The following is a 26004-nucleotide window of genomic DNA, read 5'->3' as shown; positions in this document are numbered from 1 at the left end:
CAAACCAAAAACTTAAGCAACATGGGAAATGAGGACATCTGTTAACAACGAGTCCTAACTTTTATAGGATGCTACAGGAGAAGAGTTGAGGGGAAGGGTGGGGCAGGGCGGAGAACAGATAAAGGATACAAATGCAGCTATTGCTTAAATCAGGGATTGTGGAAAAGGCATCCAGAGTGCATATTAAGTGTCTAAATAGCTGTCTGTCCCCGCTGATTCTGGGAGCTCCTTGAGGACAAGGACTTTAATGCATTTCTCTCTGTATCCCCAGACGCTGCTGTGGTCCCTGGCATGAAGGAGGCCATCAAACAGTGTCTGCTGTATTAATGAACTGTGTGCCCTTTCTTTCCTCCCTTTTTCCCTTTCCCTTCCTTGCAAAGCTTGCAAAACGTGCTGGTAACTTGTTTTCTAGAACTTCCTGAGAGGAACAATGCAGGTTAGAACTAAAATAGCAGAATCTCTTTACATAATCACTGAATGGAACTAAGACTCTAATCTGATTATAAATACCTATGTCACAAACTCAATTACTAAAGTATCAATTCCCATGTGTCTGGTGAGTCTACCATCCAGCTCCTTCTCCATAAAATAATACAAAACACTATCAAATGTTATACTAAATTCCCCCAGGTATCCTTCAAATGGCATAAAAAACCCAGAAAACAAGTGTGCGTGGGCTCTCCCACCCTGCCTTGCCTCCATGCCCCACCTCTGTCTGTCTGTCTGTCTGTCTGTCTGTCTCTCTCTCTCTCTCTCTCTCTCTCTCTCTCTCTCCTTCTCTCTCTCACTCACCAGTTAGAATGGCCATCATCAAGAAGAAAGAGATAAATGTTGGTGAGGATGTGGAGAAGTAGGAACCCTTCTGCACTATTGGTGGGAACGTACATTGGTACAGCCACTATGAAAGACAGTATGGCAGTTCCCCCCAAAATTAAAAACAGAACCACCATATATATGAGTTAGTAATCCCACTTCGGGGTATTTAGCCAAAGAAAAACACTAATTTGAAAAGGTATATGCATCCCCATGTTCATTGCAACATTATTTACAATAGCCCAAGATACTCAAACAACCCAAGTGTCCATCAATAGATGAATGGATAAAAAAAAATGTAGTGAAAAATATATATAATGGAGTGTTATTAAGCCACGAAAAAGGAAGACATTCTGTCATTTGCAACAACATGGATATCCTTTTGAACTCATTAGGCTAAATGAGAGATGTCAGCCAGATGAGCACTGTGTGGTATCACTTATGTGTGAAATTTTAAAAAGTCAAACGTGTGAAAAAAGAGAATAAAATGGCAGTTGTCAGGGGATAGGAGATGGGGAGGACCAAAGAGATGTCGTTTAAGGGTACAAACTTTCAACGAGTAGTAAATAGACTTTAGAGATGAAACGCACAGTACCTTGAGGATAGACAACAGTATTGTATTATAATCATGAGACTTGTTAAGACACTAGAACTTAATTATTCCAACTACTAAAAAGAAAGGATAATGATGTAATGTGACAGAGGTGCTAATTATCACTACAACTGCAACCATATTACAATATGTAAATGTATCAAATTAATGTGTCATACACCTTAAGTTTATCCAATGTTATATACCAAATAAATTTCAATTAAAAAAAAAAAGAAAGAAAGAACTCTGGGCTCACCACAGCTGGCTGGCTTGCAAGTAAGGTTCTTAGAAATCTCTTTTTAAAAAATAAACTTTCAAAAATGTTTCCACTGAGAAACATTCATTGTGCAATCAGTAATTTAATTGGCAAAGACACCAAATTCGTCAGGTTCAGGAAAGAAAAATGAGGCTTCCCTACACAAAGGATTCTGACAAACACAACAAAGGAGGGCTCTAGTAACTTGAATTCCTTCTCAAAGAAATGAATTCAAAGTAAACGCCACCAACAAACTGAAGATTGAATTAAATGTCGTCACATAATAAACAAGATGACAGGGTGCACTAAACAAACAAGGTTTACAAGGTGTACAGGAAGTATAGAGAGCCATGTAATTTACACATCTGGATACCTCCGCAGTTAAAATATGCCTAGATTGCTTCAGATTCTGTGTCCCCCTCTGTCTCTGCCCCTCCTCCACTTGTGCTCTGTCTCTCTCAAAAATAAACAATAAATTTTTTTTTTAAAAAAAGGGGGTGCCTGGGTGGCTCAGTCAGTTAAGCATCCAACTTCAGATCAGGTCATGATCTCACGGTTTGTGGGTTCGAGCCCCACGTCGGGCTCTGTACTGGCAGCTCGGAGCCTGAAGCCTGCTTCGGATTTTGAGTCTCCCTCTCTCTCTGTCCCTCCCCAACTTGGGTGGGCTCGCTCTCTCTCTCTCTCTCTCTCTCTCTCTCTCAAAAATAAATAAACATTAAAATTTTTTTTAAAAAATATGCCTAGATGTTAAATCCATCTCTAACGTCAAAATAGTAGCTATCTGGCTCTGGTGACTGAGAGGGAGCTAAGAAACTTAAAGCCTCCCTAAAATTTTGCCGTCAAAAGTATCCCAAGTTAGTCCATCTCTCTGGAGTTTTTCTTGAAACTGACCACTGTTGTGAAGATGAGGCAGTACAGAGAACTTTCTCCCGGAGTGGCTGCCTGCGATGTATCAGCACACCTTCCATTCTAGGGAGGGCCCGCCAGTCACCAGGGCTCTCCTTTGTCCATCCCCTTAGGAGGGAAATTGCAAAGTAATCTTGGACTTGTCTCTTTCATCCAGTCGATCCACAAGCCCTGTTGATTCTGCTCTCTTACATCCATTATTTCCCTTCCTCTCTGAGTCTGGTCCTTATCACATGAAGGCAGTATAGTCTCCTTGCTTCAATCTCTTTCCCTACCAACCACACACACTCTCACACACACACGCACACTCACACACACGTGTGTGCACACAGCCATTCGATTACTCCTACCTAAAAACTGCTTTCATTTTATTTCCCAGCTTTAAAAAATGATTTCCTACTATCTACATGTTACATAAAATGTATCCACTTGGCATTCATAAATCTCCATAATCGTTTTACAAATCCCTTTCACTCTACAATGCAATGGTCATTTATTTTAACCAAACTGCCCTTCTGCTTCTAAAATATAACTTAAGCTTTTCAGCTTGTCCATACGAGCTTCTCTTTCCGTCATTTTCTTCCTCCTACTTCAACCTGCCCAGCAAATCTTCCAATAGAGCAGCGTCATTCTCAAATGACCCTGAGTTCAAATCCTGCCTCCACCACTGCCTAATCATAGGTCAGTGAAATCAAGTTACTCAATCTCAACAGTTTCCATACCCTGCCCATAAAATGATGAAATACTGCCTGCCCCACAGAGTTAAGAAGATGGTTGAATGAGGTAACACAATGCCTAGTACATGATCATAATTTTCTTCACTTAAGGCAGAAACTAAATTCCTTTAAATCTTCTTTAGACCCACCACTATACCACATCTATATGATCAATATGATAATCACTCATGGACTCTCTAATTAACCAGAGACAAACATCATTTAGAAAGAGAAGCTAGGGGCACCTGGGTGGCTCAGTCAGTAAAGCATCTGACTCTTGATCTCGGCTCAGGTTACGATCTTATGGTCCGTGAGATCAAGCCCTACGTCAGGCTCCTCGCTGACAGGGCAGAACCTGTTTGGGATTCTCTCTCTCCCTCCCTCTCTGCCCCTCCCCCACTTGTGCATGTATGCGCACGTGTTCGCTTGTGTGCTCTCTCTCTCAAAATAAATAAATAAACTTAAAAAACAGAACAAAAAAAAGTAGCTAAAAAGGAGAGGAAATCATTCGAGCTCTGGAGTCTGCCAAGTTCTGTTCAATCAAGCAAGTCATGGTCATTGCTCTTTCTTGTAGCCATCCTCCTGGGCCAAAGCCAAGCACAGTTGACCTTGGGTTTGAAATGCACCAGTCCACTTATACTGGATTTTTTTTTTATAAATACAGTAATATAAATGTATTTCCTCTTATGATTTTCTTAAAAAACATTTTCTTTTCTCTAGCTTACTTTATCGAAGAATACAGTATATAATACATATAACATACGAAAATCAACTGGTTATGTTATCAGTAAGGCTTCCAACCAACACTAAGCTATTAGTAGTTAAGTTTTGGGAACACCAAAAGTTACACGTGGATTTTCGACTCTACAGAGGGTGATGTCAGTGCCCCTAGCTCCCGTGCTGTTCAAGAGTCAACTGTAGCTATTTTTATATGTCTGAGAGCAATTTACATGGCATAAAATATCTTAACACTGTGCCTTACCATAATAAGTCTTGAAAGCTAAGAAATAAAAGATTTCCACAGTTTCAATATTATAATCAAATCCTAGAAACAGCCACATCAGCGTGACAATTTTCAATTGATATTTGCTCGGTTTTAAAACACACACACACACACACACACGCACGCACACAGAGTGACCATAAAAATAAGAAACAGAACACTGAAAGAATTAAAGAAAAATATAAAAAGGGAAAAGGACAATTATACCCTTTTAGCTGTATGGGGTGGGGACAGAGCGGAGGGGATTGAGGAAAAATGTAATTTATTTGTTGCCTTCTCAGCAAACCAAAAGCTTAACGTTATACGATAGGCTCTTTCTCTGATTTTTCATTCTATCAAACATGTGAATTGCATAATATTATGGTGGTATTTTAAATGCTTGATTTTTGGTATTCACGTTTGTTTCTTAGTCTAAGAATTTCTAGAAATAGTGAAAGAATTCAGAAATTCTCAATAATACCATCATTAAACTGTGTATTAAATTAACGATAAAATAACATCAAGAATTAATATCATTACGGGGGGGATGTTTTTGAGAAGAACGGAGAACAGAGACATAAAGAAAACATAATGTTTCACCAAAGCAAACACGGAGTAAATGCTGAGACTGAACTTTGATAAATCTCTGGCATTTTATACGAAATACAAAAAATATTATAGTGCATTAATCCTGGAAGAACTTAAATAAGGAAGTATAAAACAGTATGATCAACATCTTAACCCATTATTTAATCACTGGTGAAATTTGTATATTAATCTCAACTTTAGGACAAAATGGAGTTTGAAGGGCATCATAATTTGGCAAAATTATTCACATCTTCCACCTTCCACAATAAACACTGATTCACACACACAATTTATTCCTAAGGCTGTTAGGGATATGTACATAGAATGCATAAATGTGAAGGGAGTCAGTGATGAAAATTAATGCCTTTTAGGAAATAAATTGTTTTTTAAAAATATAAAGTTCAAATATAATCACCTGTGACTGTTCTATTTCTGCTTTGTTTAACTTGATTCCAAGGATTTCAGCAGCAACTTTCTGAAAACACAGGAAGACCTACATAACAAAAATAGGTTTAAATGATTTAAAACAGGCATGCTTAAGTTCCTTCAAATAAATTGAATTTTCTAAAAAATGATAAACAGCAAGAATTGCAAAAATATGATGTACCAGGTTATTCCAAAACTAGCTTTGTCAAATACACTAACATTTTAAGAGTAATAATTTTTTTAAATATTGAATCATAATTTGAAAATCATACAATTCACTAAATTGATCTAAACATAAAGGGGCGCCTGGGTGGCTCAGTCAGTTAAGCGTCCGACTTCAGCTCAGGTCATGATCTCGCGGTTCAGGAGTTCAAGCCCCGCGTCGAGCTCTGTGCTGATGGCTCAGAGCCTGGAGCCTGTTTCAGATTCTGTGTCTTCCTCTCTCTCTGACCCTCCCCCGTTCATGCTCTGTCTCTCTCCGTCTCAAAAATAAATAAACATTAAAAAAAAAAAAGTTTTTAAACATAAAGACATTTATCCCTAAAAATTTTAATTTTTAAGATTTTAACATAAAACAATTAATTATAGATACCACATTAAAAACAAAACAAACAAAAACTACTAGTATAACAAACTCCTAGAAGTCCTGGAGAAGATGAAAATAAATTAGCCTATACTTCAGTACCCAGGTTTTTCACTGCCAATTCTCTATCTGTTTTTGGTCTGGGTTTAGCCTATCTCAAAAGGTCTTACTTTCCAACCCTTTAATAATCTTTGTGGCTCTCATGGATTTCAATAAATCCTCCATATATCTTGAGCAAAACAACTTAGTAATGTCTACTGTATTTTATCAGAGTAAAAGAACAGTAAACTGTTATCACTAAACAGAAATCAACAATACTTTTCTATAAATAGCCTTTCATACATATGTGGCTTATAATGGGCCCACTATGATTCCTAGGGCTCCAATCGCACACTGACTATGATGTATAACTTGTCTTGCTTCATAAGTGTCTTATCATATTCTTACTCCTACTTATCTCATGATTGCTTACTGAATATTTATTGCAACAAATTTAATTTTGATTTCTAATAAAAAAAAAGATATACATATACCTAACAGGCATATGTTGTTTACATCCTAAAAAGCATTATACATTATAGTCTGATGGTCAACAGTCAAGGAAAACAAGGAAGCTGGTATGTTGGAATGGAGACAAAGAGAGGGTTTGTGGAAGAAAATGAGCAAAGAGATGAAGGCAATACAAATCACAAGATCCGGCAGGCTATGGAGGACTTTGGCTTTTACTCGAGTTAAATGGAAGCCATGGGAAGATGGCCTGATGTGACTTCTATTTTAATGCGGTCAATCTGATGGTTGTATTGAGTATTCTCACTGTAGAAGATCAAGGGTACAAAAAGAGAAGCCAGCAAGGACACGGATGTAAGAGATGATGGCAGCTTGAAACGAAGTGGCAGCAAGGAGAGGGTAAAAAATAGTCACCAAATCCTGCACATATCATGGAAGTAGAGCCAATAGGACTTGGCAATAGACAGATGTGGGGTGTGGGATGTAAAAGAAAGACAGGAGTTGAGACTGATTCTAAGATTTTCTTGGCCTTAGCAACAGTAGAAGATCTGCCGTTTATTGAACTGGGGAAGACAATGAGGGATTTTAGGAGGGACTATCAAGAGTTCAGTTCTGAACCTGAATTAAGTTAGGGCTGCTTATTAGACATCTAAGTGGAGGTGCTGGGCAGACAACTGGATATATGAGTCTTGAGTTTAGGGAAGAGGTCTGGTCAAAGCCCTGAGCCTAAATGAGATGACCAAGGGAGTAAGTTTAGAAAAAGATACCCAAGGACTGAGCCCTAGGGCACTCCAATATTCAGAAGTTGGAGAGAAAAGGAATCAGCAAAATGAAATGAAAGAGAGTAGCTAGCAAGGGAAGAGGAGAACCAGGAGGGGCAGTATCCTGGAAGGTAATGAGGAAAGTATTTCAAAGAAGAGAGAGTGATCAGCTATTTTACATGCCACAACTAAGTCCAGTAAGATGGGGACTAAGAACTGACCACCGCATTAAGCAAAAAGGAGGTCACTGGTGACTTTAATAACAGTAGTGTGCATCAAATACTGGGGGCAAAAGTCCAACCGCAACTGTTCAAGAGAAACTGCAAAGAGAGAACTGGGAGCTACTCTTTCAAAACATCCCACTGAAACCAGGGGAAAGAAAGAAAGCTAGAGCTCGAGAAGGATGTGGGCTCCACAGTTCCTTGTCTTTAAGATAAGAGAAGTCATAATATTTGATACGCAGATAGAATAATCCAGTAGACAGAAAACAAGCAATGATGTAGGAAGAAGAGAGAACTGCTGAGCAATGTTCTTCACTAGGCAAGGAGAAGTGGGACTAACACACACTGAGCCTGGGAGCACAGAAGGTCTCCCACAGTAATCGTAGAGAAGACAGGAAATATGGGAACAGAGGCAGCAAACATGGCAAGTAGGGGTGAATGTGGCAAGAGTATGCAGCTGTCTTCTGTTGGCTTCAAATTCCTTATAAACTAGGAAAAAAGGCCATCAGCAGAGAGAATGGACGAGGAAATGCTGAAGATCTGAGGAGAGAAGAGAAGTGATAAAAACAGTCAACAGCTCATCCTAGGTGAGCAGCAGAGACATGGCCTGGGGACACGTGGCATAATTACTGGGCAGCATTGAGGGCCTAACTCAGGTTGATGAGTATGAATTTTGAGTGAAACAGCTAGCATGCCTCTGTTCAAATACTTGGGTACGGCCACAAAACAGTGGGGGCTTGCTTTAAACCAGAGTGAAGACTTAGCCAAGTGAGTCTGATACTCTCAAAGTGGGGAAATGGAATTAAGGGCATATACACGACCATAATTTTGATTGCACCTCAGATTTAAGTTAGGAAAAGAGGAAAATGAGAACATGACAGGAGGTGAGGAACATTAAAAATATGTTCAGATCAGGGTCTATAGGTCCTGCCCGGACTGCAGATTGACTGGATTAGGGCAGTCAGGGGTATGAGCTGGAAAGATGGGAGTGTGGTCAGTGATTAGGACGTCTGACACTGAGACAGAGGTAACAAAAGAGCTGCAGTGATTTGTAATGACAGAGCATGGGAGCCAGTGACTGAGGTGGAGTGGAGAATAAAGAACATGAAATCACCGAGGATTATGACCAAGGTAGTATTAGAGAAAAGTACAGTAAATTAGGAATGCAACTCCTCAAGCAACGAGGAGAATAACCTCTAGATGGAGTGAACTACAAGTGTCAAAGTGATTCCATAAGAACAAACGACTTCAAAGTTGCATTTAAAAAGAAAATAATGAGGATTTTTAGTGGCGGCTCAACATAAGTACACAAAAAATACTGAGTGGTTAAACACAAACTAAAATACTGGAAGTTAAAATAATTCTAAAATGACAAAAGACTCCAAGGAAGATAAATGAGAGTAGAAGCCCAGCCCATGGATAGACTTACCAAGGAGTACTGATTTTTGTATATTTTTAAGTGGCATGTGTGGGTATGTGCTGATGTTTGCATTATCTTGGGGAAAAGGGTTCCGATAATAATCAGAAAATAAATAGATAATGAAATCTTTAAAAGTTTAACCTTGATCAATCAAAGAAATTAAAATAGTAAAATACTTTTTTTTTTTTTTTTGCCTACCAAATTGACAAAGATTTAAAAGTAAATACATAAATCCTGGATGCTAAAAAATAGTGCCATGATATGGCACTCATACAAATGTTGGTGGTAGTATGGATTATTAAATCTATTTAGTAATATTAAGTGACATGGCAAAACTTTCTGCATATAAATTTTTAAATAAAAGTAAAACGCAAAATTATTTCTACATTATGATCTTAATTTTTTAAATAAACATTTAGTGCAGTTGAAAACGCTGGAGTGTCACCGCTTGGGTTTACAAATCCTATCCCCACCACTCATTAGCTGTGCACCCTGGACCCCATTACATCATCTCTCCAGGACTCATCCTTAGCACAGAGATAGCGAGAGAATGAGAGAACCACAGTGCAGTCACGAAGCAAGCATTCAGTGAGTTCAATTCGCTAGCAGCAACAGCAGTAATGTTGAGTATTTGTGCGCATCAGAAAAAGAAAACTATAAGGAATCATATGAGGTTGTGAGTGGTCACCTCTGGATGCTGAGATAATGTATGATTTATACGTTCTTTTTCTTTTCTTATGTTCTTTTTAACTCTCATATTTTTAAATTCCCTAAAATATCCATAAAATTACGTTAAATGAATTGCAAATGTAATACAGACCAATTAAACATTATATCTATTTTATATCTTCAACAGGAATCAATTTGTTCCAAAAGTTATGTCTGGGAAGTATACTTCCTATGAATATTATTAATAAACAAAAGATCACTTATAATATGCAGTATTCATTATTTTACTTACAGAGTCTCCTGTCTTTGCTGAGACAAAGTGGCTACTAAAACCATTTTCCTGGCAAAACCGTAAATGTTTATCAGGTTTTACTGTTCGCATATGCTCCAAATCAACTAGAAAAGTGAACAAAAACAAACAGAACAAAACTCAGTATCAGAGTCAATCAATACATTGTTAACAAGTTTAACTGTGACTTACTTTCCAATATTATATCCCAGCTTAGACACTATCTGTGTAACCTTGAGCAATTTCTTTAACCTCTTTATGCTTGAGTCTATAAATCTAAAAACGGAGAATAACAAATAGACCTCCCTCATATAGAGTTATTTGAGAATGACTCCATGAACATTGCACAATGACCAGCACATGAAAAGTGCTCAAAAAACGGAAAGTACTCATTCCTATTATCTACAGCCTCAGGCACACTGATGAGACGTGAAAAAGATCTCATCTTGGCATCACATGTTTAAACACAATGATTACAGTGGACTGTTGAACATCATGGGTTTGAACTTACACGTGGACTTCTACTGTATAGTACTCTAAATGTATTTTCTCTTCCTTATGACTTGCTTGATAGCATTCTTTTCTCTACCTTACTTTACTGAAAGAATATATAATACATATAGCAAATAAAAAATGTGTTCATTGACAGTTTATGTTATCAGTAAGCCTTCCAGTCAATAGCAGGCTGTTAGTGGTTATGTTTTGGGGAAGCCAAAAGTTATACATAGATTTTTGACTATGCGAGGGACGGGCACACCTAACCCCCATGTTGTTCAAAGGTCACTGTAATTGAAAGCAAGATGCACTTCCCCAAGCATATTTAGTTTGAAACAACTTAATTACCTTAATAATTACAATAGTTCTATAATCCCTAGAAACTTTAATGTTAACACAAATACAAAATTAATTTTGTGCCAAAAGATAACAATATTTTGTTGCATGTTTACTTTATTTATAGCCACAGTTTGATTTCACAAAGATACAGCTCAGTTGCTTTCCAAATCTAAAGTGTACATTTTGAAAGTAATGGGCAAGCGAATATTTCCTTGAAAGTTGTAGGTACTTTAAAGCAAAGCACGGTACCAAAGCCAATACTGGCTTTATCCAGCACAGTCTATTTTTTCAAATGTGATCCTTTATTGAACAGTTTCTCCTTTTACAACACTACAGACCCTATAAGGGTGTTGACTCAATGCCGTCAAATTATAAGGCAAATATATTCACAGGATTTAAGGACAACTAGGCTCTTTGAGTCAATATAGGAAAAAAAAACTTAAACTGATTTCCTGAGGAAGGGACCCAACTGACTTGTAAAAACTTGTAAATTTGCAAATCTACTAAGCCTACATAATAGTGGCAATTGATTATCAACTAAAAAATGCTCTCATACTACATAAAAGGCTTTATTTAATATTATATCGAAGGTCTTTAGTTTGTAGGCTCAACAGATCTTTCTCTAGGAGATTCCTGATCTAGTGGGGGGATTTCTGAGTCCCATTTACACTGCTTAGCTTGGATAATGTGGAGCTTTTTTCCTTTCTGGCCACAAGTGCTGTTCCTTAAACATCACTGAGACCTTATTTACAAGAACAAGCCAAAAAATGTCCAGATACCACAGGCATCAATTTGTAGAAGACTAAAATACTGAGCTATTAGCACTGACATTTATACATCTAGTTTATCATAATATTGAGGCTAAAATGCTTTCCTAATGCAACATGAGTAAGAACAAATCATGTCACTAAGAAAATTACCCAATGAAATCACTGTCCAATTAAAAAGAAACAAACATGAAGTTTGTCACTTAATGTGTGTGTGCATTTGTCTTTTCAAATGGAATAGTCTATCAGTGTTCTGTTTTTTCTTTCTCTTTCTTCCTCCCTACCACCTGCCCCCCAACTCCCTAACTACCACTTACATTTATCTATAGCATTGGGGAATTAACCACCCAAGTACGAGTTTTTTTCCTAATAAAGGTAACCATGAGAAACTAGTACTATCACTGGTCAACTGAAAACAGCAACAACATTTATCCAACAAACATTTATTGAGTACCTATTATATACCAAGCACTGTGGGAGGCAGTGAGAACCCAAAGATAAAAAATATATAAGCCATGGGGCGCCTGGGTGACTTAGTCAGTTAACTGTCTAACTTCGGCTCAGATCATGATCTCACGGCTCACAAGTTCGAGTCCCATATCGGGCTCTGTGCTGACAGCTCAGAGCCTGGAGCCTGCTTCGGATTTGTGTCTCCCTCTCTCTCTGCCCCTTCCCCACTCACACTCTGTCTGTCTCTGTCTCTGTCTCTGTCTCTCTCTCTCTCTCTCAAAAATAAACATTAAAAATAAAAAAGAAAGAAAAGACAAAAAGAAAACTATACAATCCAGGTCCTAAAAAAGCCACCACCCTACTTTAAGAACATAAAAGACCATCAGAAACGTTATTTTAAATAACTGAGAGTCTGACAAAGGATACAGCAAATCAAGAAAAGGCCCTCACAGAACTTCACCACAAAGTTTCCCTCTGTTCTGTTAGAATTTAGTGGGCAACCCTGAAGAGGACACAGTTACTAGAATACTTAATTCTAAATAACCCAGAAATGTACACCCTGAAGATAAAGTTATGGTGAGACAATGCTAAAATCTTTCCTTTCTTCACTTTTAAGAGCATCCTTAAGATTATTATCCAGTAGTCATCTATCATACATGCGATAATACTCTCACTGCTACCGTTTAATTTCTTTTATGTCCTTCAGTGAGCTACATCATCTTTCCAGTTCTCATATTTTATTTTTGAAAATGGAATAAAAATTTCCTAATAACAGTAATACATACTCATTTCCCAAACATTCTGGCATATATCCTTCCAATATCTAAGCAACTGAAGGACAAAGGCATTCACATCATACATACGTGCAATTCCTTTCACCTCAACCACACTACAACGCTGCTTAAACATGGGCTTAACAATCCTTTTTTTTTTTTTTAATTTTTTAAATGTTTACTTTTGAAGGAGAGAGAGACAGAGTGTGAGCAGGGGAGGGGCAGAGAGAGAGGGAGACACAGAATCCGAAGCAGGCTCCAGGCTTTGAGTTGTCAGCACAGAGCCCGACACAGGGTTTGAACCCACAAACCGTGAGATCAGGACCTGAGCCAAAGTTGGATGCTCAACCGAATGAGCCACCCAGGCTCCCCTGGGCTTAACAATTTCTAAGGACAGCCACTTTATTGATCATTCATTCATTTGGTTATTTAGGAGTGCCTATTATGGCCAGGCACTGTCCTGGGTGCTGGGGACCCAAGGAGCTTACATTTTAGTAAAGGCAAGAGACTGACAAATAAAATAACATAGTATGTCAACTGCTAATAGATCTTATGGAGAAAAATAAAGGGCACAGGAGGGGAAGTACTATTTTAAACAGGTAAGCCAAAGACCTTCAGAAGGCTAAGGGGCAAGGAAATCTGGGAAAAGCCTTCCAAGCAGAAGAAACTGTAAGGGCAACGGCATTAAAGGAAGATTATGCATAGCAGTAAAAGAAAAGCCAGGAGGCCAGAGTGGCTGAAATGAGTTAACAAGAAAGGGAAACAGTAGGGAATGAGGTTTAAAAAGCTAGGAACCAGATCACAAAGGGTGTGCAGGTCACATTGTATAAGGTTAATATGGGCTGCTCTGCAGAGAATAAACTATAGAGTCACATGTAAAGCAGAGAAGCCACTGAGGAAGCTACTGCAAAAATCTAAGAAAACAAACAAACAAACAAAACCACCAGGAAAGAAAGCAGAGCCAAGAGAGACTGGGTTGCAGAGATTGTACGTATTTTTTAAGTCCCTGGATCACACCACACCTGAACACAGCATACTTATTGGGTTTTTCAGTTATGTAAGGCAATAAAATTCCCTCTAATCTTGTCAAAAAAAAAAAAAAAAAAAAAAAAAAAAAAAAAAAATATATATATATATATATATATATATATATGAAAGAGAAGATGGTACTTTGGACAATACTCTAGTTAGTAGCAGTAGAGATGATAAAAAGTAGGGCAGATTCTCAATATATTTTTGGAATAAAAAGTAAATACAAAATACTAATGGATTTGATGTGGGATGTGAGAGATTCTGAGAAATCACTTGCAGATAGTAACCTGGATTTAAAATGAGACACAGTATATTACAGGTCTTATTCCAGCCACATTCAGCTACATGGGTGGGGGTGCATTCAAGCAGAGAAATTACTTACTAATTAAACAGAGAAACTGTACCACGTACAATTACTGCAAAGAAGGCCAGGTAAATTGAGGACAGTAAACGTAAGGAAGTGATTATTTTGATGAAGCATGAAATCCAAGTTGGGTAAAGAGAGGTTCAGGAAATTGAAAACTGTTAAGATGTAATTGATAACTGATGTTAAGGTTTTGTGTGGGTCTAAAATTTACTGGAGTTGAGTTACTAAAGAAGCTGAGTTGGAAAGACAGGAGATAATGGACAGATTGGGATATACGAAATTAATATCAATACTATGGGAAAAGCTCAGAAACTGTTAATGACGAGGTCTTCAGAATAACTCTGTTGGTGTCGATCGGGGGCAAGATGACTGGAGGTAAAGGATTCATGGAACATGAGAGACCAAGGACAGTCCATATGGATACTGAAACTACCAAGAATGGTGACAGTAACAGCAATGGTGTGACTGTAATCCAGGAGAAATTTCTCTGAGAAATTCAAGGAATGATTCAGGCAGGGGTTGGCTGATAAGGCCAACAAATACAAGTAGCAAGAGGTATAATCACATGGCTTGATATTCAAATCTAAGGGTTTTAGGAAAGACAAAGGAGAATGGTCTGAAAAGAGGCATATGAACAAGGTCACCTATCCCACCTCCAGTCCTTACTGATAAGGTAGATAATGGGTCTTTAGGTATTGGGTCCTGAATCATTAGTTAACTGAGCTAACAACTCAAGACCCAATCTTGAATCTAAAGTTGTCACTTCATCCTTCATTTGGCCCTAATTCCAACGGAATACTAACTCCATAAGTTGATGTGATGGTTCAAAATTTATCCACGTGGGTAACTTTCAGGATAAAGTGGCCTGTATATTAGGATACAGAGACCGATTTTATGAGTAACAAGAAGTAAATGATGTTTAATAAACAATTATTCTAATACGTCACATCACATCAAATATCATCATAAAGAGTTATTACAAAAAATTATTCATACACCAGTAGATGATCTTTGTTATTATTTTATTGATCTGGAGTGATATATTACATATAAGAACTACTCTCATACAAGAAATAACTTTTCTGAAATTCTCAATTGTTTGCACTAAGGCAAATATAGGGGAGAAAAAAAAAACTATGGTTCTTCAAAAATTCACTGATTTACGTCAAGAAGTAAGACATGGTAAGTAAAGAATGCAGTCTCCAAAGCCAGACTACCTAGGTTTGATTTCCTATTCGATTACCACTTGTGGAATTTTGAACAAATCAATCCCTTTATCTCAGTTTTCTCACCTATAAGAGGAGGCAATAACAATACCTACCTCATAATGTTACTGTGATAGATAAAATAAGGAAATACGTATAAAGCACATGCAGCACTGATTGGTACATGGAAAGGCGCATACTATGTGACTGGCACATACTCAGTAAGTATTAGTGTATTATGGTCTGTCTATCCATTCATTTATTCGTGAATTATTTACTCAGCACCTTGTAAGTGCTATAACTGCTAGGAAGGCTAAGAGAAACACATGTAGACAGATATTATACAATGGAATTCTGAGACCAAGAGAACAATAGTGGTCTGTATAAGACAAGGTACAGCAAGAGAAAAGAGAAATGAAATTTCTAGAATTGCTCAGAGGGCTAGGAAAGATGTCACAGAGAAGATGATGCTTCAGTTGCCTCCTAAACTATGAGGGGGAAAAAACAATCACACAACCCTGGGGATAGAGAGGATGAACATTCCTTAACAACATCAGCAAAAAAAAAAAAAAAAAAAAATGTTCATGAGCATCTGGAAGAACCTGGCTTCCAAGAACTGGTGAAATCAGCAGGGCTGGGACATGAGGGTCCTGTATGGGGTGCTAAGGAGTTCATACACATATAGGTTCCATCTACACAGCCACATTTTCACCCATCTTACCTTATGTATTCCAGTCCACCTGAGCAAAACTATAGGCACAAAAAGGAAATCCCTCTGGGTGACATATATTAGCAAACCCTCATCTTTCCCCTGTTGGGTTCAAAGCACTTCCATTCACTATACAGTGACAACTCCTTGCTTCCAAATTCAGAGACCATTCAAAAGAAAATTACAAATGATAAAAAAGGGTGCACTCCTACAGATTTGATGAATATGGCATTTTTTTTCCGTTTAGCCAGCTTGTATATGGAAATAGTTACCATTATCTGTAACTTTCAAAATAGAAGGTGGCAAGTGTTACACATGTGCAGCTGATGATTCTTCCTCCCCAAAGTTGTAACAATCCTACATTAATCAACCTACAGATGACTCACTGGGGGAGGAGGAGCAGATGGGGAGTGACAGGAGCCAAGAGAGTAATGATGACAGTTTCATACGATGGCTATAGGAGACCTCTTTCATCTGAGACATAAAGGATGAGAACAAGCCAATCAGGCTAAGAGGAGGCTGGAGGAGAGAAATGTTGCAGTGACTGGAACTAGGACAAAACCAAACAGAGGAAAATGACTGTGTACAACTGAGGAAAACCAAGAAACATAATGATCAAGAGTGGGGACATGTGGCATGTGTAACAGGAGGATAGGAGCCAAATTCAGCAACATGAAGCCCTTGCAGGGTCATAGCCCATGACACGATGTGATCTTGTGTTTTGAAAAAATTACTTGGATAGAAAAGATGAGGAGAAAGGATGGGAGGGCAAAAACAGAGAGAAACCATTCTACGAGACTCCAGAAACAATCTAAACTCCGTTTCAAAATCTGCAAAACACTCGGACCTGGCAACACTCCTGGCAAATAGGTAAAGCACTCATCTAACTCACACATAGAAGAACCAAGGCTCACGGTGTCTTAACCACAGACCCAATGCTAGTTGTCAGTAGCACCAGAATTAGGACCAAGCCATTCAATGTCTTGCAAAGAAGAATGAACATCAGCCTTGGGGATGATGTTTCCTTATTTTATCTAACATCAACCTAACAGAGATTTAGTTAAAAGAATGTAGATATACAAACTTTAAATTCTCATCATTATAAAAAAGTAAACTATTAAATACCTGGTTACTACTTATTAGTACTTTAAAAGTATTCATTACTAACAGTAAATCATAAAATTGAGCCCATCAACATTATAAACTAAGATACTCTTTGCCTTAGCACTTGATTATATAAAGTCTTTTACAAAGTACTTGCAGCTGTACAAATTGTGAAATTACATAATGTTTAAAAATGATCCATCATGATTATCCCAAATATGACAAGTAAAATACCTTTAATAATGTACTAAATTTGATTTACATGTGCTTAAAATATGTATATATTTTGACTTCTAAAACACACACACTAATATTAATTAGCCAAGTATAGGAGAACTTCTCTTTGTAAGTCCTATTTGTTTACTGGCATTCAGGCATCCTTATTCAGGACCTCCACTACATCTACCAATAGGATTACTGATATAATGAACAGAGCAGTCTTCAAAGTTACAGTACCAAATGTAATAAATAGCTTAAAAACTAGGTATATTAAAAAAAACATATCAAATGTATAATAATCAGAGCTACTGATAAGAGACTAAGCGATGAAAAATTTTAAGATTTTTAAAATCTAAAAAACATAATAGTATTTTTTTTATTTTGGTCTGAAACTTTACAATATTCCTATTTTCCTAATATTCATTTTTAAATATGATATAAAAACATATTCTATAATGAATATGACTTTTTCATCCAAGCCAGAATGTATTACTACAGGTTTTTACAAAAAGGGAAAGCGCTCTACGATGCTAATTATTATTGTCTAGATAGATGCTAAATATTAATGTCTATTCCCTATCAGTGGAAAGAAAGCATTAAAAGGATAAACTGGTTTTGCCCCTCAGTTCATATATGATGGCAGAAACAGAATATTCTCCGTGAAATGACTGTAAAATATGTTGCTGTCTAACTTAAAGAAGTAAAAGCAAAATAGAAACATAGCACTTGTACAGATTTTCACAGTAATTTTTAGGGTATCAAGGAAACATCTAGAGTGTTGATCTGGTTATACTCAATTCAAACAAACTACTTGTCACATTAACTACCTCCAGGAAGTTACTCCAAACACAAAATAAACTGTTTATGCCCCTACTCAGATAGATAACATGACAGATTGTTATTAGTTGAAGACAGATGAAATACATTAATTTGATTGTGAGCATGTGTTTAATTTTACCCTGCCATGTACACTCTCTAATGCTGTCTTTCTCTGATGACACAGTAAATCATACTGTATTAGAAGAATTGCTAATGCCACAAAATAAAAAATTACCAGAACTTGACTTTGTAGATTCTTAAACCAACCAACCTTCTTAAAAAAACATAACTGCCTGGAAATCACTGTGTTCCACAGATAAAGAAAAAAGGTGTCAAAGAAACTACTTTAGTTTCTAGTATAAATTTAAAGACCTCAATGCAGTTTACCATTTTTCCTGTACACTAGATGTTTTATATGTGTGTGTATATATATATATATGTATGTGTGTGTGTATATACTAGTTCTTATATTTATTTATCAAATGTCTCTTCCTTTCTTTTCCATTTTCTACTGTGTTTTAAGTGTTTAACCTTATCAATGTGTATAAGCACTTTCTTTGATAAGGACATTTGCCAAATTTGTTCCAAACATTCCCCTCAGGTTAGGATTTTCCTTTCAATTGTTTCATGATGCTTTAGAAACACAGAAATTCGGATTTCATGAAATCAAATACACTGAGATGGCAAACTCATTACTTAAGACCTGCTAATTTGGTTCTTTCGGTACGTGCAGCTAAAAACAAAAGCAGATGAGCACAGGAAAGCACAGAACACAAGAGCCACTGACAAAGTAGGTGTTGAATAAAGACAAAAACATTTTTAAGCTCTTAAAAGAAATACAAAGTATCAACTGTGTCTAAAATAATACGCAGTGGACCCTTGAAGGACTGAGTTTGAGCTGCATGCGTCCACTTGCATGTTGGCCTTTCTTTTTTCTTTTTTGAGTTCCAGTCCCACTTCCTTTTTATTTAAATAACCAAAGCCACTGCCTTGGCACAGCAGAGGGAGGCTGGGCTGGAGTAAGAGGTGGCAGTAAGTAGTATGACCTATGGGGGGCGGGGGGGGGTGGTGGAAGGGAAGCAGTGCCTGAATCACACTGCACTCCCCACACGGATGCCCCACACCCCTCCGTCAGGTTCGGCAGTCCCGGCTGTGGTATTAGGGGCACCAGAGAGGAGACATCAGGTAATGATGTCTCACCAAGTCCCAGAGACCTTGGGGATGGGGGCTAAGTCAGCTCTGGCCAGTGGCAGAGCCAGGGCATCCCAGTCAGGGGTCACGGGGCCTGGGCTGCAGTGGCAGCTAAGGTTTGTCCCGCAATGTTGAAGACACCAGAAGCTAAGCCTTGCCGGGCCTCTGAGCGCTGGCACCTGTTCGGCAGTACAAGGAGCGGACCTACCTGCACATCACACTTCCCAGGACAGTGATGCCGGTGAAGAACATCAGATGACAAAACCACAAACAACAGCAAGGAAAAGATTAGGACGAAGGATAATAGATGCCTCCAGAGCTAGAAAGAGGATTGATAAAGACACTTCGTGGGCCTCTGGGGTGCTCGGCAATACAATGCTCTGTCTCCCAACCCGGGAATGGCTCTTCTCTCATCTGTACGTAGATTTTACATATTCTTATGTACGTAGATCTCATTATATAAAACTTCCTATTAAAATGATAATCATGACAGTCTTTTCCTCAAACCTATTTTTTCATATGATCATAAAGAAGGTTCATTGCTGCAAAAACACTGACAGTTTTCATAGTTTTTCCCAAGGACCTTTATCAATCCTTTATCAAAGCCTATTCTTTTGACCTCCTATATGCGCCATGAGTCCTGTGGATTTTCTCTTCAATTATTTACCACCTGACTCTGCCAGAGCCTCATTTGTTACCTACTTTGCTTCTAATAATCCTGCAACACGTTCACAGATTCTCTATATTGTTACAGAATTTGCTTAATCCCTTTGCATTGCATTTGTATTGTAGTCACATACGTATCACAAAGCAACGTATAAGAATTCTGAAGTGATAACGAACATGAACTCCGTGGAGTCACGAGACCAACACCAACAGCAGCCAGAATCAACAGGACAGGAGGGAGTATGTGAGAACTCATATTATTTCCTCAACTTATTTAGCTTCATTAGATCACCTAAATTCTTTCTGGCGATAGATAATGGATAACTACTTCTCCTCTAACTTCATGCTAAAATGAAATAATAGGTCGAAATGAGAACACGGCACCGCAGAGTAAGTAAATCTTTCTACATCTGTGGCTGTCTACAACTTACTGTTGCTTTCTAGAACATGTGTGCATAAATCATGAAGATTAGCATTAGCCCACATGCCAAAAGCCTAAGGGAACTGGGAAATTAATTCACGTTTTAAACATTCTCCATAGGAATTCTCACTAGGGAATCGCATACCTGCACAGAACTATATAGGTTTGTTTGCAAAATTCTGCATGATATATATGTAATAGATAGGTATAATAGACACAATAAGGTCCAAGTTCACTTATGCCTTTCATACACAGACTTGCATGGGACAAAAAAAAAGTATACCTGTCTTGCCTAGATACCAGCATACCCTGGGATCTTGCAAAGAACAGAAGCCACAGTGAGAATTGCCTCAACTGGCAATGACACTACGGTTATCCAATTCTTCTTTATATTTTCCAATTCCCCACCACAGACTAGATCTACTGAGAGAGGCGCAATGAAAGAACATCATTTCAAATAACAACAAAAAGGAAACAGTAAAAGAACAGAGAGCAGTAGGAGCAGCTAACATACACACAGCAGCGCAGTTTTCCACGTGCTTTACTCCTATATCGTATCCATTCATCCTCACAGCTACCGTCCGTCATTGACAGATGAAACAACTGAGGCACGGAAAGGGTTTAGGACTTCTGGAAGGACACACATCTAGCGAGGAGGGGAGCCAGAATTCCACCCCAAGGCAATCCAGCTCCAGAGTCTGCGTTCTCAACTCCCGTACAACTTGCCCTTCACACGTGTAGTGTTCCGAGACGGTCTGTTTCTCACACCGCGTCATTTCAGGCATGGTATCCCAAGTCGAACAGTCCACTTGTTTTCACCGCCACAGAGGACACCTCTGGACAGACACAACACAACTTAGAGATCTTTCCGCCCGCTGATGGACATGCAAGCTTCTCCCAGTCGTTGGCTATTACCAACAACGAAGCACTGTGATCATTCACAGTACACGTCACCTGACACACATGGGAAGCAGTCTAAGATACACGGCAGAGTAAAACTGTTGAATCATAGTCTACGAATGTTCACTGCTTCTCGGCCTTTTGGCTAAGACCAAGCATCGTCTATGAATGTTCTTCACAGATTAACGCCAAGTCATTTTCAAAGCGATTGTACCAACTTATAATCCACCCAGTAATGAGTATGAATTCTTAGAGATTCATATTATGTCTCCATCACTGTTATTCTGAGGCTTCTTGATCTGTATCTCATTTCTTACCTGTGGTCCTATTTTGCATTTCCTTCTTAGTGATGAGACTGCACTTATTTTCACCTCTTTGGGTCATTTGTCTTTCTTATTCTGTGAAGTCCCTATTTCTGTTTCATTTCCATTTATCTAGTGAGTTGTCTTTTCCTCATATATTTGTAAAGTATACTAACCTTTTGTCATTTACTTTTATTATAAATACCTTCTCCCAGTTTGTGGCTCATCTTTTGAATTCTCTAATGTGTCACCTGAGAGAGGCAAATGTGTTTATCTTACGTGGTTGATATATTCAATATTTAACTGCATCTTGGTTAAGAAACCCTTCTATGTACCAAGGTAAGAGAGAAATTCCTTTATTTTTTTCTTCTAAAAAGTTGTGCCAGGGAACCTGGGTGGCTCAGTCAGTTCGACTCACGTCATGATCTCACAGTTCGTGGGTTCGAGCCCTGCGTCAGGTTCTGTGCTGACAGCTCAGAGCCTGGAGCCTGCTTCAGATTCTGTGTCTACCTCTCTCTCTCTCTGCCCCTCCCCCATTGCACTCTGTCTCTCTCTGTCTCTCAAAAATGAATAAACATTAACAGAAGACCATGGGGGAGGGAAAGGGGGGAAAAAAACTTACAGAGAGGTAAGGAGGCAAGCCATATGAGACTCTCAATAACTCAGAATCTCTTAATAACTGAGAATAAACTGAGGGTTCATGGGGGGTGGGAGGTCAGGGAAAGTGGGTGATGGGCACTGAGGAGGGTGCCTGTTGGGATGAGCACTGGGTGTTGCATGGAAACCAATCTGACAATAAATTTCATATTAAAAAAAGAAGAAAAAAATTTAATAATAAATAAATAAACAGTTGTGCCATTAACATTTCATTCCAAGTGAACAGTTTTTTTGTGTATGGGAATAACATAGCGATCCATTTTCTTTTTCAAGTAAACAACTGTCCTAGGACTACTTATTAAACACTCTACTCTTTCTCCAAGGTCTCCAAGACCATTTTCAAAATAACATCAAAGTTCCATTTACGTGAGCTTCGTTGCCAGTACCTCTACTGTGTTTCCTGGAATGAACTCCACATTGTCGTTATTCAACGTTTATTTATTTTTGGGACAGAGAGAGACAGAGCATGAACGGGGGAGGGGCAGAGAGAGAGGGAGACACAGAATCGGAAACGGGCTCCAGGCTCCAAGCCATCAGCCCAGAGCCTGACGCGGGGCTCGAACTCACGGACCGCGAGATCGTGACCTGGCTGAAGTCGGACACTTAACCGACTGCGCCACCCAGGCGCCCCTCACATTGTCGTTATTAAAAGCTACTTATAAAAAGTCTTGATCACTGGCAGGGCAAAGGTTCCTCACCTAATTCTGAAGCATAGTGACTATTCTTGGTCCTTTACTCTTCCACATACATTTTAGATTTGGCTTACTTAAACACCACACACACAAATACCATCTGACTTTTACTGAAATGATGCTGGATCAATAAATCAATTTGAGAAGAACTGACAATTTTATAATACTGAGCCTTTGTATCCTTGAATACAGTATTTTTCTTATTTGGGTCTTCTTTATGCTTATACACTGTTCTCAACACAGGGATTTTCTTTTTTTTTTTTTTTTTAAAGTTTATTTACATTTATTTTAAGAGAAAGAGCAAGCAAGGGAGGGGCAGAGAGAGAGAGGGAGAGAGAGAATCCTAAGCAGGGTGACCCTCACTGTCACTGTCAGAGTGACCCTCAACACAGGGATTTTCAACATAGTTAATCACATCTCAGAATTTGGTCATTTTGTTTCATTTTTAACCTGTGCATCTTATATCTTTTTCTTACTGTTTTATAATAGCCAGGACACCTTAAGAATGATGTTGAATACGAGAGTCGTGGGAGTAGACATTCTTGCCTTGTACTTGATCTCAGGAGGAAAGTATTCACCCTGTGACTACTAAGTATGATATTGACTACAGCTTTTTCATAAGTTCCATTTACCAGGTTGAAGAAGTTCCTTCTCATTCCTAGTTTGCTCAGAGTTAAAACGGATGTTGAATGTTATCAAATGCTTTTTAGATATCTATTGAAATCATCAAACGGCTTTAAACTCCTTTAGCCTATTAATAGAGCAAATTATATTAATTGATTTTGAATACTGAATTAGCCTTGAATTTCCAGGATAAACCCCCACTTGGACATGACGTAGTATCTTTTTTATTCTGTATATTGCTAAATTCACTGTTAGTATCTTGTTAAAGATTTTTTGTGTGTGCATCTGTGTTCATGAGGAATATTGGTCCGTAGTTTTCTTATAGTGTCTTTACGTGATTTCAGTACCAGATTAATGCTGCTGTTGTGAATAGGGAAGTGTTATATCCTCTTTGGTTTTCTGGAACACTTTATATACAACAGGTATTATTTCTTCCATACGTGTTGGTAGAATTCACAGGTAAAACCATCTGGGCTTGTAGTTTTCTTTGTGAGAACATTTTAAACTATGAATTCGATTTCTGCAGTATTCAGTTTACCTGTTTCTTCTCAAATGAACTCTGGTAGTTTGTATCTTTATAGGAATTTATTTAATCTAAGTAGCCAAATTTATGGAAATAAAATTTTTCTTAATATTCTCTTATTCTCCTTATAATACCTGCAGGATGTGTAGTAAATTCTTCACTTTTGTTTCTGATATTGTCATTTGTGTCTTCTTTTTTTCATGTTCAGTTTGGTTAGAGGTTTATCTATTTTACTGCTCTGATTTCAAAGGACCAGTTTTTGGTTTCATAGATTTCTCTAGTGCTTTGGATTTCTACTTTTGCCTTCACTTTTCCCTCTCTTCTGCTTGCTTTAGGCTTAATTTGCCCTTCATTTTCTAGTTTCTAAGGAGGAAGCTTAGATCACTGATTTTTTGAAATTTTTTTTTTCTTTTCGAATATAAGCATTTAACAATGCTAACAATTTCTCTCTAAACACTAACACTTTTCTGCATCCCATAAATTTTGATATGCAGTATTTTCATTTTTGCTAAATTCAAAATATTTAATTTTTTGTGACTTCTTCTTTGACCCATTGGTTACTTAGTGAGTTAATTTCTAAATATTTGGGGATATTACAAATATCTGTTACTGATTTCTAGTTTCATTCCATTATTGACAGTAAACACATTCAATTCTTTTAAATTTTTAAGACTTTTTTTATAGGCCAAAATATAATGTCTTGTTCCGTGTGCACTTGAAAGCAACATTTACTCTGCCATTGTCAGATGGAATGTTCCATAAATGTCAATCACGCCAATCAGCTGGTCAATGTTGTTCATGTCGCTATGTCCTGACTGATTAATGGTGTATATGCCCTGTCAGTATTGAGAGGAGTGAGAAGTCTTGCCAGTAGTAAGAAATCTCAGCTGCAATGGTTCATTTGCCTATTTTTCTTTACTATCAGTTTTTGCTTTAAGTATTTTGAAGTTATGTTTGTGGGTTTATACACATTAAGGATTATGATTACTTTTTTGTGAAGTAACCCTCTGAATATTATGTAATATCTTTTTTTAATCCCTGAACTAAATTCCTTGTTATTAATTTTCTACTCCAACTTTCTTCTGATTAGTGTTTGCAGAATATATCTTTTTCATTCCTTTTATTTTTAACCTGTCTATATCTTCATATTTAAAGTGGGTTTCTTACAGATAGCATATAAGTGGTCCTTGTGTCTTTATCCATTTTGAATATCTTTATATTTTAATTTATGTATTTAGACAAGGTTTTGGCAAACTTTTCTCTGTTCAGTGTCAGACAGTAAATATATTAGAGTTTGTGGGTCATACGTTCTTCATAGCAACTACTCAGCTCTGCCTTTGTGGTGAAAATAACAGCCACAAACACAGTAAAATATGAGTGTGGCTCTCTTCCAATAAAACTATTAATGGTCGATTTTCATATAATTTTCGGAATATCATTCTTTTGATGTTTTTCCAACCATTTAAAAATATAAAAAACATTCTTAGCTAGTGGCCATACAAAAAGAGGATATGGGCCATAGCTGGCTGACCCCTGCTCTACACTACTGGTCAAATCACTCTTCTGTAGCTCTCAGGAGAAAATCTAAACTCCCTAAAACATTATCTCTGTTTCTCAACTCTCCTTGCCTTACACCCTAACTTCCAGCTGGGACAAATGTAAATTTCCCTTATATTTCAGACTGTTTCCTAGCTTCTAAAGTCCTGGACTGGTCTTTCTTGGCCTTCTCTGTATGGTACATTCCTTAAGGGATGAGACATATCCCTTAAGATTCTGTTTACGTATTTACTTCTGCTGTAAAGTGCCCCTGTGTGCCAAGCACATCACTCTAGGACAACACTATCATATGGCTCCTCCACCATTGTGCTTGGTACAGCAAAGGCATGAATGAATGGATACTTTTAAATGTAAGCAGAAATTGAATGTGTGCAAATACTTACAATAATAACAGTCAAATTCTAACACACAATTGTTTTTAATGGTCATCAGCATGTGTTTTAACCAAACTGATTTTAGAAAA

The 26004-nt window shown here is 37.8% G+C and overlaps 1 protein-coding gene across 4 annotated transcripts in view; it reads right to left on the bottom strand.

Moving 5' to 3' along the window:
* RAB28 (RAB28, member RAS oncogene family) overlaps positions 1–26004 on the bottom strand; it is an 86506-nt gene that overhangs the window by 5619 nt on the left and 54883 nt on the right. For all 4 annotated transcript variants that reach the window (XM_030314191.2, XM_030314189.1, XM_030314190.1 and 1 more), the window contains exons 5-6: positions 9733–9836; positions 5269–5346 (exon numbers count right to left, since the gene is read on the bottom strand). In XM_030314191.2, coding sequence (XP_030170051.1) covers positions 5269–5346; positions 9733–9836 — 182 coding nt within the window. The remainder of the gene's footprint in view (positions 1–5268; positions 5347–9732; positions 9837–26004) is intronic.

Source organism: Lynx canadensis, chromosome B1 (genome assembly GCF_007474595.2).
Source record: "Lynx canadensis isolate LIC74 chromosome B1, mLynCan4.pri.v2, whole genome shotgun sequence".
Classification (NCBI taxonomy): domain Eukaryota; kingdom Metazoa; phylum Chordata; class Mammalia; order Carnivora; family Felidae; genus Lynx; species Lynx canadensis.
This window is presented reverse-complemented; position numbering and strand designations above follow the sequence as displayed.